Below are 15,585 nucleotides of genomic sequence, written 5' to 3' on the forward strand. Positions count from 1 at the left end.
ATGTGTAAAAAATTTAAGGGAAATATTAGCTTAATGAAGAGAGAAATAGAAATTCTTTAAAAGAACAAATGAAGATTTTAGAGAAGTTTTAGAAAAACTTAGAAATTTCAAGCCAAGCATGCTGTATGCATCAGTAATCTCAGCACATGGGAGGCAGAGGCAGGAGGATTGCTAATTTGAGGCCAAGGCTACATAGTGGGACCCTATCTCAAAAGAAAAAGTTAAAGAAGCAACAAACAAAAATAAAATATAAACCCTGGGGCTAGCGAGATGGCTCAGAGGTTAAGAGCACTGACTGACTGCTCTTGCAGAGGACCCAGGTTCCATTCCCAGCACCCACATGGCAGCTAACAACCATCTGCAACTCCAGTTCCAGGGGATTCAACACCCTCTTCTCACTTCCACAGGCACTGCATGATACAGGTACACTTACATGCATGCATATAAACCCTGACATGAAATTTTTATTAATTGGGATTAATGGCAAACTAGAACTAAAGTGAGCTTCAGTGAACTTGAAGACATTGCAGTAGATTTATACAAAATTAAACAGAGAGGAAGAGGATGGGGACAAGCATGGAACAGTACCAGGAGACCAAGTGCATGCACGACTCGGGTACAGAAAAGAAAAGTACAGAAAAATGTTTAAGGAACTGACAGCCAAGACTTGCCAAATCTGATACACAAACAAACGCTATAAGCTCACAATACAAAAGCATTAAGAAACTACACATACACACACATACATCATAAACACATACACACACCAGTCGCTAAATGTAGCCCACACTCAGGTAGGTAGGGGTGGGTATTATGCACACACATACCCAAGTCTTAGAATCAAATTGTGGAAAACAAGTGATGATAGGAGCATCTTTAAAGCAGTCATAGAGAAAAGATGTGAAAAGACTCATTTACATTCTTGTCAGAAGCTGGGCGTGCCAAAGGACAGTGGGATGACAAAGGGCCCCTCCTTAGAAAGGGCTTCAGGGCTTTCCTACCTAGATCAAGCCCTCTCCACCCACTGTACCACACTGTACAGTCTTACCTTGCTGTAATTATTAGCTCGCTCATGGATCCTCTAAAATGTAAACCCCAGAGAGATAGGAGCTTTATTTTGAACTGCTTTACCCCTAGTGCCTAGAACAGGTGCTCAGTAAGTGCTTGACAAATAAATAATGCCATCCAGGAAGGAGAGTGACAGCAAATCAAAGTCCTGTGTTAGAGCCCAAGGTGCACAGTAGTGGGGGCGGGCGCGGGGGGGGGGATTAAGGCTGGAGTGTGACATATTCAGCCAAGCCTGGAATTTGTGAGATACTCCCTAGAACTTAAACTTCATTCTATGAGCAGAGATGTTAGGCAGGAGGCTTAGTATTCTGTTTACATTCTAGAAAAATTACTCTGCCTTCTCTTTGTGGCAGATGATTTAAAGGGGTGAGTTTGAAAGCAGGGAAAAGGTGAGAGCTGGTGGGAGTTGAGGTAGTAGTGAGACTGGGCCAGATCCAGAAAGCTCTTAGGTACAGGAGATGGTAACCAACTGAATGTAGAGAGATATTTTGATTTGTGTGATTGGATCGATAAGGAATACAGGAAGAAAAAAGGAGGTTTTCGAGAAAGAAGGATAGTGTATTCGTTATCTAGTGCTGTGGAACAAACTAGCAGCCTAGAACAACAGACCTTTTTCTCACCATTCCTCCGAATCAAGTATGTAGTAGTAGTTGATGTGTCTCTGTCTCAAAGTACCTTACAAGGCTCCAAGCCACAGGCTGGCTAGGGCTACAGTCCTCTCAAGGTCTGACGGGGGGGGGGGGGGGGGGGGGGGAGAAAGGCCTTCGTTCAAGCTCACTCACAAGTCTTGTTGGCAGGCCTCATGCACCCCCTGGTGGTGGGTGGCTAGAGAAATCAGGTCCTTGATATGTGGACTTCTCCCTGGGCAGCTCGATAGAAGCCACCTGGTATCTGGAAGTGACACCCCATAATTTCTACCCTGTTCTCTCTCTTAGAAACGGGTCACTAAATGTAGCCCACACTCAGGTAGGTAGGGGTGGGTATTATGCAAACTCTTGAATACCAGATGGAACTCATCAGGACCATGGTAGAGACTATTGACTACTATTGATATTCTGAATTTGAGGAGTCCTGGACATCCCAGTCAGGAACACTACATAGTCCTAGAGCTCTGGAGCTCCAAAGATTTTGCTCTCTCTGTGAAATATACCTTGGAAACTTGGCATGAGCCTACAGTCAGTTACTCAGGATCCTTTCTCTCCAACTTGATTTAAAGCTTTTAGAGGTCAGTGATGAAGGACAGATATTTTTAAATCCCAAGGCATCCTTCAAATAGGAGGTGCTCACCACATAATTGCTGCTGAGTGACTCTGAGAGGCAGAGTACCACAAGATGGAAAAGCAACCTCTCCATCCACCAATTCTTGCTTTGCCACAACTGTTGGAGAGACTTGGAGAGGTCTTCCCCTGCCAAATCTGCAGGTTCCTAGTTTTCTGAAGTGGGGGGTTAGATTATATTGGTAGCTTTTCAGAAAATAAAAAATATTAAGAATCTGTCTTTGGAAATGCAACATATTAAAATTTTCTGGGTTTTGTTCTTGCTTTCTGGGTTTTTTTTTTTTTTCCAGCTATGGCAAGATCCAACTCCAAGCTCTTCTCAGTTCTGTAAATCTAAGATCCATTGATAATGGATATTTTATCAAACCTTTGAAAGGAAAATAATTCATATGTCCTTGAACTTATGAAAAATGCAATATTACTGACTGTCTTTAAACACATATTGTGTGTCAAGTTCTCTTCGGACTGTCTTTCATTGCATGGTCTCACTTGAGGGTTTGTGGGTCACAGAAAGCATTTGGTAAATATTTTATTGGTGGATGAATTAAATTCATACTTCATCCTACAGATGAAGACAGTGGAGTTGGAACCACTAAGAAACTTGCCTGTGGTCACATAGGCCAAAGGCAGAACTCGACTATAAATTCCTTTAGACTCTACAGTACACCAATGCCATTTCTTGTTGGTGGGCTTGGTAGGACATTGGAGAGGTAGGTAGCTTAAGTTACCTTCTACATGATGAACACTTTTCATATCCATTATTAATGACCTGTAAGGCAGCTATGTGGTGCAAATGTTTTGCTGAAGTAATCGAGGCTCAGAGAGGCTAAACATCTTCCCTGTAGTCTGTTAGTTACCCTGATTAGTCTTTGTCAGCTTGACACAAACTAAAGTCATCCAGGAAGAAGAAACCTCAATAGAGGACTTTCTTCCATCGGGTTGGCTTGTGGCCATGTCTGTGGGGCACTGTTGATTGTTGTAGGAGGGCCCATCCTACTGTGGACAGAACCATCCCTAGGCAGGTGTGCCTGGGAAGTTTAAGAAAGATAGCTGAACAGGACAGGGCAAGCAAGCCCATAAGCAATGTTCCTCCAGGGTCCCTGCTACAGTTTCTGTCTCCAGGTTCCTGCTGTGAGTTCCTACCTTGGCTTCCCTCAGTGAAGGATCTGTAAGGCAAATAGTCTCTTTTCTCCCCAAGTAGCTTTTGGTCATGGCATTTATCAGCAACAGAAAGCAGACTAGAGCAAGAATCATGTAGCTAGTGTGAAGGACTGAGCTGAGAGTAGAGTCCAGTCTTTCTGACTCCAAAGCATTCCCATGCAAGACTCAATACATTTTTTAAAATAAAAAAAAAGCATATTCAGTTCAGATTCTGGAGATAAGACAGTGGTGGGTGCCAACCAGTTTAGACAAATTGTCGCTGCACCTCCTCCAGCTCCCCAAATCCTTATGAGCTTTATGTTTGTGAACCCATTGAATTGAAACAGAAAAGAGTCCAGCAAGTCTGAGAAGGTGAAAATCCAAACCTCTAAGATGCAGCACAAAGCCAGAGTGGACAGTAAGGGGACTGGCATTGGTACCATGGCCGGCAATTGTCTGCAGCCTCATCCACATCATGTGGCTCAGGCCAGGGCCAAAGTTAGACTGGTGATGTCACCACAGTCTCTTAAAGGCTTCATCGCTCATACCCACTTGTCATATATTATTAGGCAGATCTATAATACATGTAGCATTTTCTACTGAATTTCCATTCCTTCCTTTTCATGACTGGAGAAAGAAAAATCGTGTGAGGATGACTTTTCTGAGCTTCTCCTGATTGCCCTTCACCGGAACGTAACTTCATCTTGAATCATCCCCAAAAATGGTCATTCAGACTTTGATTTCATTAATATAGATGAAGCTGCAGTTCGATAATTATCATTTAACTAATGCATATTCTATATGGATGAGTAAATGGGTTCCCCTCAGCTTTCCCTCTGGAGCCCACAGAGGAAGGGGAATCCACAGCCATATCTTTTTCCTTTTTGCCTTTTTATCCTCCATATTAGTTTTTGAGACTCTGGGGTTGTGTCCGTTATGTTAGAAACTTTCTAATGTTATCACTTCTCTAGTGATAATGAGAATCCTTCTGAGAATCTGAAGTCCTTGTAGTTGGAGTCTGAATCTTATTAGGAGGAGTGATCTCAAGGATGCAAAATTATCCAGGTGAAGAGCTGTATAAGGCAGAGAGAGAGAGAGAGAGCAGGATGTGCTTGGCAGCTAGCTTGGCAAGGGGCTTGTAAGGAATTAAAAGAGGCCAGACTGGCTGGAAGATTGAATTCAAAGCATAGGTGTGCATTAGCTGGTGCTGGAGTGAGCCTTAAGTGCAGGGCTAGCTTTGGGGCAAGAGGCGACCAGTGGAGCCACCACACAGGGTGCCATGTTCAGAGAGGCTTTCCAATTTTTTTTAATATTTTATTTTTATTTTATGTGTGAGTATATTGCCTGCATCAGGTAGGTTCATCTGTGTAGTGCAATGCCTACAGACATCAGAAGAGGGCGTCGGATCCCATGGAACTGGAGTTACAGACAGTTGCTAACTGCCATGTGGGTGCTGGGAATTGAACCCAAGTCCTCAGCAAGAGAAACCAGGTTAACCACTGAGCCATCTGTCCAGCCCCCTCCAACCTGGTTTTATGCTCCACAGTCACCATCAAGAAACTGTTAAATGCTTTTAGAACAAGGAGACATATATGCATCTTGTACTAGAGGAACAGGAGATCAGTCTTATTTGAGCATGAAAGCCTGCTCTGACTAGATTTGTAGTACTGGAGAAATCCACAGGCCTGAGGCTCAATTTCTGCTTCACTGGAGAATACAGACCCTCCCTTAAAGACACCTTCACTGGATCTAATGAGATTATGAATCTTTGGTACAGTGTATAGTCATTGATGCTGCGTGTGTGTGTGTGTGTGTGTGTGTGTCTGTGTGTGTGTGTGTGTGTACAGCATGCACAGGGATGCTAGGACCCGGAGAGGGGATGATAAAACCTCGTCTACCAAGTTGGTTGGCACCTTCCAATGTTATATCTTCCGGAAGATGATTGATAGATGATTGATAGATAGATAGATAGATAGATAGATAGATAGATAGATAGATAGATAGATAGACAGATAGATAGATAGATAGATGATAGATATCAAGAGATTATACCAGAATCACCTGGAAGAGGGTGATTGTTGTTCCCCAAATACGCTTGCCTGCATTCTGTTCTGAGTGATTATGATTCAGCAGGTATGGACAGGAGGAGACTCTGGTTTTGAGCCTTACATGATACTGATACACACCCCAGGACAAGAAATGCAGCCTTAAGTTTCCAGAGGTCTAGTGGAGAAGCAGCTTGACAGAGGAGGGCCAAAGAGAAGGCAGAGGGAGAAGCTGACAGACTACACGAATCCTTAACATAATAAAAAGCCTGTTAAAGAGGAAAGAGGTCATCATTTTATAGCACTTATGATGATGACACAGATAGTGCTGAAATGCACTATGGGAACGCATCCCATTACTGAGGTTTCTATAAAATTTTCTGCTATCCATTTGGTCAGACAAGTACACCCAGAGGAGCAAGAGCTATGGAGGAGGGAAATCAGGGTCAAGGCCAAGGTTGGACACTGAGTTTGAATTTATCTTCCCCTTAATGACCTTAATACTATACTCAATTCCTGAGAAGAAATTGTGGCCGGAGGGAATAATTCTGAATTATGTTTATTCTGCCCAGATTCTAGGCTTTGACATTCTTCTCATGAAAAACCTGAAGCCTATGCTACTTGAAGTGAATGCAAATCCCAGCATGAGAATCGAGCACGAGCATGAAGTGAGTCTTTGCAGCATCTGGTGGACTACTTTGCTGTGAAACCAAGGGTTCCCGCTTGTGAGGTGTCCTCTTGGCTGCCCAAGACTTTCCATCCTTAAATTTTCCCAGCGAAGTCCTCTTCGAGTCAAATAATTTTAGTTCTATCAAGCTCCGAACAGAGTCTATTAATATAAGACCTTTCCGACCCATGGTAATTTCCCAGCATGCCATTCTTCTCATTTTTAAGGTCTGGAAACGCAGAAGCAGCTGAGCCTTTCCATCAGTTTTGACGTGAACTAATTAGTTAGCCTCAGGAGATGAACTAATTGAAATTCTATGAATATGCGTTTGCCATGTCGACATGCTCGAATCACTAAGATAAATAGTACATTTAACAGTGCTTGTGTTTTTCTCTACCCTCTCCCCAAAATGCACTTTAAAGAACTGGGAGGAAGCACCCCTAAAATTACTACTGGGTTTTGAGGGGATTATCTGGATTCTTTTAATTTTCTTAAGCTCTATCTTCCCGGCTTTTCTAAAGTGAGCATGTATAATTTTGAAAATTCAAAAAACACAGTGCTAAGGCCAGGCGTGGTGACAGAAACCTGTAATCCCAGCATTCCAGAGGCAAAGCAAAAGGATCAGGAGTTCAAGGCTATTCTAAACTACCAAGTTTGAGGCCGTCTAGGCTACAAGACCCTGACTCAAACAGAACAAAACAAAACCATAATGACAACTAAAACATAGCACTATTATTTTTCTTCATATACTTTGTCACTTTATAAAGAAGACATATTTTTAAGCTAGTGTAAAAGGAAAGTTTATAGATTCCTTTAGATTTGCTAAGGCCAAGTGTACTATTGCACAAGGATTTGAGCTAATTAGAAGTACACAGTGCTCACTGATAACACCGGACCTGGAGCACAGCCTTACTCTAACGTGGACTCCTTCCCTTTCCAGCTTTCTCCAGGGGTGTTTGAAAATGTACCCAGCCTGGTCGATGAAGAAGTGAAAGTGGCTGTGATCAGAGACACTCTGCGCCTCATGGACCCACTTAAGAAAAAAAGAGATACCCAGTAAGTATGTTTTATGTCAATCACTTCTATCAACTCGGCTTCCTTTCTTTACATCCTAAAGAGGCAAAGTAACTTGTTGGAATCTCTTAACACGAAAGAGTTACATATTAAACAATTGAACAAATCACACTTTTATTTTAGAAATAGTCCCCCAAACCAGCAACTCAAAATCAGGTGTAAGGTTGACAATATGGCTCAGTGGTAAAGCACTTGCCTAGCATATGTGAGGGCCCAAGTTTAACTCCCAGCACTGCAATAAATAAATAAATACATATATAAGTGAGATCAGGAGTGCTGTGACAGTGGGATTCAATGATGAACTTCGGATTGCTGTCCAAAGCTGGACATGTCTCCTGAGCTCCCACCTGCCCAGCACTGCTTGAAATCCTCAAGCACAGGAAGAGTGGAATAAGGTACAGGAGGGGCCACAGGAAGTAGGACTGGAGATGGCTTCCTCCTTCCTGGTTCCTTCACAATATTCGTGTTCTTGGTGGTATCATCTTTGAGTTTCACATTTGCAGAGCCAGTGTCATGAGCTTGTGTCATTTCTCTCACATTTACAAGTTATGGCTCTTCTTCCTCCCCAGCTCCCCTCCCCATGGGGGATACTGAAGAGGGGTGTATCCCTGCCTCACCCTCCACAGAATCACCCCAGATATTAAACAGCAGTCCACTTGGGTGGCTTGTTCCTTCTGGTTTTGTTTTATTTTTTTGCAATGTATATGAATGTTTTGCCTGACTGTATGTAAGTGCACTGCTGTCGTGCAATGCTTGGGAAGGCCAGAAGATGGCACAAGATTCCCTGGAGCTGGAGTTAAGGACAGTTAGCTGCCACGTAGGTGCTGGGAACTGAACCTGGGTCCTCTGCAAGAGCAGCCAGTGCTCTTAATCATTGAGCCATCTCTCCAGCCCATTTTTTAAAATCACATTCCAGGTTCCCACAAAGTAAATGTTGACTAAATATCATTATGCCTAGGTTTTAGACAGGAAACCCCCAGAGTAAGCATTTCAAGTAGCCTTTCTCATCCTCACCAGCCTGACCCAAATGTTCCCAGACACTTCAACACTTGTCAGCTGTGGCTGGGAACAGGGAATGCTGGCATCCCAGGCCAATGATTCTTGGCAGGTTCCTCTACTGAGACTCCCTAAGAACGGGGCTCAAACCCAAGTCTTGTTCTAGTCACCCTAAGGTAGTGCTTCTCACCCTTGGCTGCATATGAGAACCATCCAGGGAAGTTTTCAAAAATACCAGCACCAGGGGCTCCGCACTAGGCAATGCTGGTTTTTGTGAACCTGGGTTGGAGGCCTGGCTGTAGACACGTGCAGGTTCCCTAGGTGCTGCTTCTTCGCAGCCAAGGTTGAACAACTCTGCCCTGTAGGAAGCATTACCCTGAAAGATTGGTCATATCTTCGGGCAGGTTGGATGGTACCTGCTCCCCTGAGCTCTTCCAAGAGCATTTTTACCAAATGAGGCTGCTGCTGTTGGCTGCATTCCAAGAACATTCACCTGTGGTTGCATAGGCCCATTCTGCAAGTGTGGCTTCCACTGACTCATGCTTTAGAGAGCATGTAAAGTAGATGAAAGGAGCTGAGGTGCTGAATCCTGTGAAACCATATCACTCCAATTGCATTAAATGGTGGCACAAAAACTTCCAAGCTGGAACTTACCTTTAGAAGACCAGTTTTCAGAGTTTCTTTCTATTTTCTTGTTTGTTTGTTTGAGATGGTTCTCACTGCAAAGCCTGGGGCTGCCAAATTCTCTGAGCAACTCAGGCCTCACAACAGGAGAAGGATGTACCACTAAGTGAATGCAGGTAGCTGCCTTCTCTACTTACCCCTTAGAGAAAGCACTGGTTGGAGCTACAGTGTGGTTAAATTAATTGCAGTAAAGCACACTCCTTAAAAATCTATTCTGTGATGGTTATTGATCTCAGCAGCCAAGAAGAGGTCCTGAGAGACTGTGTGCGCTGCGGACAGACTTGGGTGGCTTTCTGTGGGACAGTGCTGTGGATTATTTTAGGATGACCTTGACACATTGGCTGGGCACAGGAAATCCAAAATCCATTGTGTGGCCTGAGCATTCTTAACCTTAGCCACCAAACTTGGCCACCAAACACGGAGAGCTCAGAGAGTTCCACAGTTTCACACTGAACAGCACAGAGACACATTAGCCTCCCTGTTCTCCTGCTGACTTTCCTTTGCCTGTACAATCTATATGAGCCGCAGATCTGAAATTTAATTGCAGTGGGGCACGGGACCATTGATTGGGAAGGATGAGAGAGGCATTTTATAACTTATCAAGTCATAAGTAGCAGCATCTCATTTTTAATTTAAAAAGCATTGACTTTTTAATAGATATCCAGGAACAGTTAGAACTTCAAGAACCTGACTTCAGTTCTAATCTAGAAACCCTTTCATCTCACTTTTTCCTCACCTACAACATAAGAGTGTGTGTGAATAGCTAAGTGCCATTTGCTGACATTTTTCCTTAATCTCACTTTTTTATGTTTTTGCCCAGCAATGATTATCCATGAGAACACTTTGTGATTGTAAGGTGTGTTTATACATCAGCGATATTATTTTGATAACTTTACCAGGTCAAGGCTGAACTTATCCTCAGCTCCTTTGTCTAGAAGTGTTTCAGTATCACTAGAAAAAGCTTCGAATTTGTGTCTATAGAAAATGCAAAGAACTGTGGTGCTGAATCCTATAAATCCAGTTCTGACACCATGTCACTCCAACTGCATTAAATGATGACACAATAGATTTCCTGGTGAAGCTTACCTTGAAGCAGAGTTTTCAGGTTTGATTTCTGCTGTTTTGTTTGTTTCAAATGGGTCTCACTACAAAGCCCAGGCTAACCTTGAACTCGTAATCCTCCTGCCTCTGCCTCTCCAGAGCTGGGATTACAGATCTGTGTTACCACACCCAGTTTTAGAAGAAGTTTATACAGGACCTGGCCTACACCTTTTAGAACAAAAGATATCCTAGCCTTTCCCCTCAGTTAGCAAAGGACTGTCTGAAGTGTCCCTCATTGGTGTTTATCATCAAGACAGTTGGGGCAGGTTTTCACCTGCCCCACACTAACAGAATTAAGAAGCAGATGTCCTAAGTCTCTCAACTCCCAGACTTCTCTGGAAAGGTATGGAGGAACCACCAGAGGGGTACCAACATATGTCCATGCATCCTGCACCTCCATACCCCCTGGGTCCCGGGCCGTTTCTTAGCAGGACTGAGAGCAGTCAGGAGGTAGTCTGTGGGCAGAAGAGCTTGACTTTGCTGGCCCCCAACCTGGCGTAACAAATAGCACTGTTTTAGCTGGGCATGATGGCTTATTCCTATAAACCCAATAAGCAGGAGGTTGCTAAAGACTTAAGGACAGTCTTTGCTACATAGTGAGTTCCAGGTCAGTCTGGGCTGCAGAATGAGACCCTGTCTCAATCAAGCAACCAAAGCACTTTCTTTTGAGCTAAGAGACCACATTCAAATCCTGACTCTGTGGTAAACTGGCAGTAAGCCCTGAGGAACTGTACATCTGTTGTTGTAAGTAGCCTTTTCTGTACAATAGATAATGACATTTCAATGAAACAGTGATAAACACATTCAAACAAAACAACTTAGTGAGCACTTTTTCGTTTGGTTTGGTTTGGTTTTGGGTTTTGAGACACAGTCTCCCTATGTGGTTCAGGCTGACCTGGAACTTGCAGTCCTCTAACCTCAGCTTCCTGATGCTGGGGGTCATTCATGCATCACACACTGATGACAGCAGCACTTTGTCATGCTCATCTTGCTAATCAGCAGTGAAACTATCTACTAGACATGATATAAGCCAAAAGCTATTAGTTATTTTCCTTTCTTGTATACTTGATGCAGACTTTTGAGTTAAAAACCAATGATATGTCCTAATACTGAAGACGTAAGATGATCATTGACTGGTGCTGACGTTGGCACCCATTAGGGAGCTTATTTCTTAGATGTCACTAGGGCATATGTGTTTGCTGGGCTAGGAGAAATTGCCATTGGTTCCTGAAGGAGGAAAACAGCTGTCACCCGAGAACTCAGTTGACTGTAGAAACCATCTGTAATATCTAGTGACTATTGATTTTCACACTGGTGCTCTGTGGAAGCACCCGAGGGACATGGGAATGGGGAGACGGATGGAGCAAGAGTCTGAAAACTTTCTCTCTGGAGATGTAAAATTCACATATTGTAAAATTAACCATTTATGAGTCTACAACTTGGAGGACTGAAGTGTAGTTAGATGGTAGTTGTCTAGCATGCGTGAGGCCCCGGATTTGATCTTTCTCCCCCTGAAAAGTGTATAGTTCAGTGACATTTGACACATTCCTCATGTTGTGGGGCATTACTCCATCTAGCTCCAAAATATTTTGTTACTTCACAAAGAAACCCAACCCTGTAAGTAAGCATTTACTCCCTCCCCAGGTTGGCCTCTGGGAACCACCTGTTCTCCCCTAGGATTTCCTATTCTTGATATCTTCTATAAATAGAATGGTATCATATAATCTTTATGGTTGACTTCTTTCATTTCTATAATGTCCTTGAGGTTTAGCCTGGTTAGGGAGCGTGTCACAGTCTCTATGGATGAATACTAGTCTGTTATACAGATTAGATTCACTGCAGTTCAGTATCGGTTTGTCGGCTGATGGACATTTGGGGAGAATTCATCTCTTTTTCAACTAGAGGGCTGCTACAAAGATCAAGTTCTGATTTTGGCTTTCTATATTAAATTTCATTTGGGGAAGACCCTTCAAAAGGGGAAGGGTCTTTTCTGCAGCAAGACATGATTAGGATTCTGTAGCATAATCTAATTCCTGCTTTATTTATTGAAGCACAGATCTTAGAAGTCATCATTCCAGTCAGATCCCTGGTTCAAGAATTCCCTTTGCAGGCATCAGGGACAGAGGAGAGCAGCCACTGAGGCAGGGCAATGGGCTTGGCCTCAGTCAGGCCTGGGCTGAGTCCTTAGGCTCTGAGTGTTGTGCTCTGAGCTCAGCCAAGCTCAGCCAAATCTCTTCGTTCCCTGAGGAATCTGACATTTGACAAATGCTGGTTCTCAGGTCACCAAGTAGTTAATCAGGCTGCACTTTAAAGGTATGCTGATGGTGACAGCTAACTCACAAGCTTCCGAGTGGTAGATAAAGTCATTCTGCTGCCCTCCCTCTGCCCTCTGAACTACACAGTAGGAAACTAAACTGAAGAAGATGTATGTATGAATCATCCATGTCACAAAGCTCATCGGTGGCAGAATAGAACAGGCCAGGCCTACTTACTTGAGACCAAGCGTCGGCTCCACAGGCTGCATTACTGCGTAGCCCTCCATTTTCCACCACGCGTTCAAAGCTCCACTTCAGAGATAAGGAGAGACATAAGAGAAACTAACAGAAGTTTTCCTCTTTTAAGGTATTTGAGTAGCCTAAGTCTTTCTTTTGAAAACCTTCTATCAGAAGGGAATGAACAAAATGCATTCCCCACTTATTTTTAAGGCAAGGTCTTAATTTGGGGAAGGCCCATTAGCCCTGGGGAGCTGCTTTACTAGTATTGCTCTTTTCCTGAAAGTAGCTATTTCTGGTATCTGGACTCTTTTCTTATGAATCATAAGCCTTTAGGACTCTAGAACAATAAAATATAGCAGATAGGCATGGAGAAATCTGAGGGTGTTTTGCAGAGACCCTGATGCCTTGCAGTGCCTGGGAGGCGGGATTATAGATCCCCTGCCTCTTATTCAACAGTCTGTTTCAAAAATGACTTATATAAGGCACAGAAGCCCCTTTTCCCACAGTAACATTTCACAGTGCACTTTCCATTTTATTTGCCTCTTATCGCCATAACAACCAGGTTTGCTATAAAGAGAGGAGAAAGCCTGCCAGAGCGGCCTCAGGCCTAATCAGAGATGTTTTCTCAGATTTTACTGAGAGTTCTAGCTTTATATCTTACCATGACCCAAGCATATCTCCCGACTCCTGTGCCATATGAGAACCAATAGGTGAATTCCCAAAGCGGGTAGATTCTACATAGACTCTAGGACAAAGGTGATACATTCCAAGAGAATGGGGAACAGGAATCTCCCAGGTGCCCAATTACAGGTCTGGGCCTTTCAGTACAACCAAGGAATTTGGCTTTATCCAATCCTGGAGAAACCACACTAATCAGAAATCTCACAAACCCAAGCTCTTTCCTCTTGAATTGGGAGTACATCCTATCAGAATCACCTTAATACTAGGGGAAGATGCATTCCCAACTATCTGCACTAAGCATGCTGTGGTAAATAAAGAGCATTATCTTTCTGACTGGTGATCATGCTTCTGGAAACAGACTCTTCCAGAAGAATCATCTGAATATTATGCTGAGTGGTCCATCTGTGTATGCACAGCTGATGTTTGGTTGAAATTCTTGGGTTCGGTTGGTACCAGTAGATGTTAGACCCTGTGAATCAGCATACACAGACCCCAAACAACCCTGACGGTCTCCTATTCATAAGAAGTCTGGGTCAAAGAAAGGTGACTCATCACGTGTTCATTTGCATTTCATTTGCATCAGGTGTGGATTAGAGAAATAAGAATTTTTCTTGAGTGTGTATTGAGCACTTATTGTGTGTCAAGGGGAGGACTCTGGAAGCAAATTAGCTCGCAGGCCAGAAGAAGAGGCAAGACCCATACATAAATATCTATAGAGAATGCTAAGTACAGTGAACTCGAAGACAAATTGTCAAGGGAGAAAAGTGTAAGGAGAGATGATTTCCTGGGGGGAACAAGCTTTGAAACAGATGAAGAGGTAGCACTAGAGCTGAGGTGCAAAGGGTGAGTAGGGTTTGAAACACAAAATGAGAGGAAGGACGTCCCTGGTGGAGGAAGCAACAGCATGAGGCTCTGCAGGGGAACCGTGAAGAGTTCAAGTAGGCTGGAGAGACAGGTGCATGAAGAGGATTGGTAGAGAGGAGGTGGGAGAAGGGTAGAAACCCAGGGACCAGAGGTGGGCAGCCTGGAATGTCAAGGTAAAGAAATCAGAGCTTATCGTCAGTGTGGAATGTGTCAAGTCTTTCAGGGGGTCTGAGTCTAGAAATGATGCCTATCTTGTGTATGTGTATATTTTTTTCTGGAGAAAAGAGCAGAAGTTTTCTTATCTAAGGCCAAAGTGTGCCATGATCACTAGAGGCTTCATGCAACCTGCCTGAGGTTGGGGGCATCATAGCTTTGCAGATACAGTAGCTGTCTGGGTCTCAAGGTCTCAGGCTCAGGTGTTTGTGAGCAAACTAGTAAAATGTGCATGCATTTCTGAGGAAGAACAGGCAGAAGATGTCTCATGATAAGTGTATTATTTTATGCACAAGAGATAAAACACAACACATCTCTTGCATTTGAAAATGTGGAAACATTCGGTGAAAGAGCCAGTAAAAGCCTCTTTTGCATGATGTCTGTTGAGGGGGAACCATTTCTGAGGTGGATGGAGAAAGTGAATTTCCTAAGTGTCATTTCAGAGGGCTGTTAGGCAGGATGGGTCTCTCCAACACAGGTAGGCAGGTGCTCCCTCTCCCTGTGTGAGTAGCAGATGGGATATTAGATGGGCATATGGCCTGTCGGTCTCCACCATCTTGGAGACACGGCAGTGATGACTTGTGCATGGGCCCTCCTAGAGCCACTGCAGGTAGGGATGAGGTGGCAGTTTCCTCCCATGCTGCCCCAATGAGCCTCAAACCTTGTGTTTTTCAAATCAGGAGTTGTGAGCTAGAGAGATGGCTTAGTAGCTAAAGCACTTGCCACACAAGATTGAGGATGAGATTTCAGATCCCCAGCATCCACATAAAAAGCCAGGGGGACATGGTGGCCCACTTGTCATCCCAGGAGAAGGAAATTGGATCCCTGGGGCAAGCTGGTTAGCCAGACTGTCATCAGTGAGCTCTGTGTTCACTGAGAAGCCCTGCCTCAGTGAATAAAATGGGAAGTGATTAACACCCAGATATCAACCTCGGATCTCCATATGCACATGTGTGCCCACACACATGCAAACATTCATACACACAGTCATATACACCACACACGCAGGCATATACACACATAAATGAAAGGAAAGGAAGGAAAAGATCAGGAGTTGTTAGGTTCTTGGACGAATGCCAAGCAGCCTGGCGGGCTTGGGAGACCAAGATTTTGGTACTAGTCCCATTTGGCCTCAGTTAAGTCCCTATACTTTCCTGAGCCCACTTTCCAAATTAAACCATACAAAATTAAGGGAACACACACACACACACACACACACACACACACACACATATTTTCCCGCAAAATCATTGATACTCAGAGAGGAAAGGTAATCCATG

At 43.7% G+C, this 15,585-nt stretch overlaps 1 protein-coding gene across 1 annotated transcript in view; it reads left to right on the forward strand.

The window, feature by feature from the left end:
* Ttll11 (tubulin tyrosine ligase like 11) overlaps positions 1–15,585 on the forward strand; it is a 256,361-nt gene that overhangs the window by 92,437 nt on the left and 148,339 nt on the right. The window contains exons 5-6 of the mRNA XM_008833446.1: positions 6,103–6,198; positions 7,138–7,253. Of these exons, the coding sequence (XP_008831668.1) occupies positions 6,103–6,198; positions 7,138–7,253 (212 nt within the window). The remainder of the gene's footprint in view (positions 1–6,102; positions 6,199–7,137; positions 7,254–15,585) is intronic.

Source organism: Nannospalax galili, unplaced genomic scaffold (assembly GCF_000622305.1).
Source record: "Nannospalax galili isolate Female #2095 unplaced genomic scaffold, S.galili_v1.0 scaffold34, whole genome shotgun sequence".
Classification (NCBI taxonomy): Eukaryota; Metazoa; Chordata; class Mammalia; order Rodentia; family Spalacidae; genus Nannospalax; species Nannospalax galili.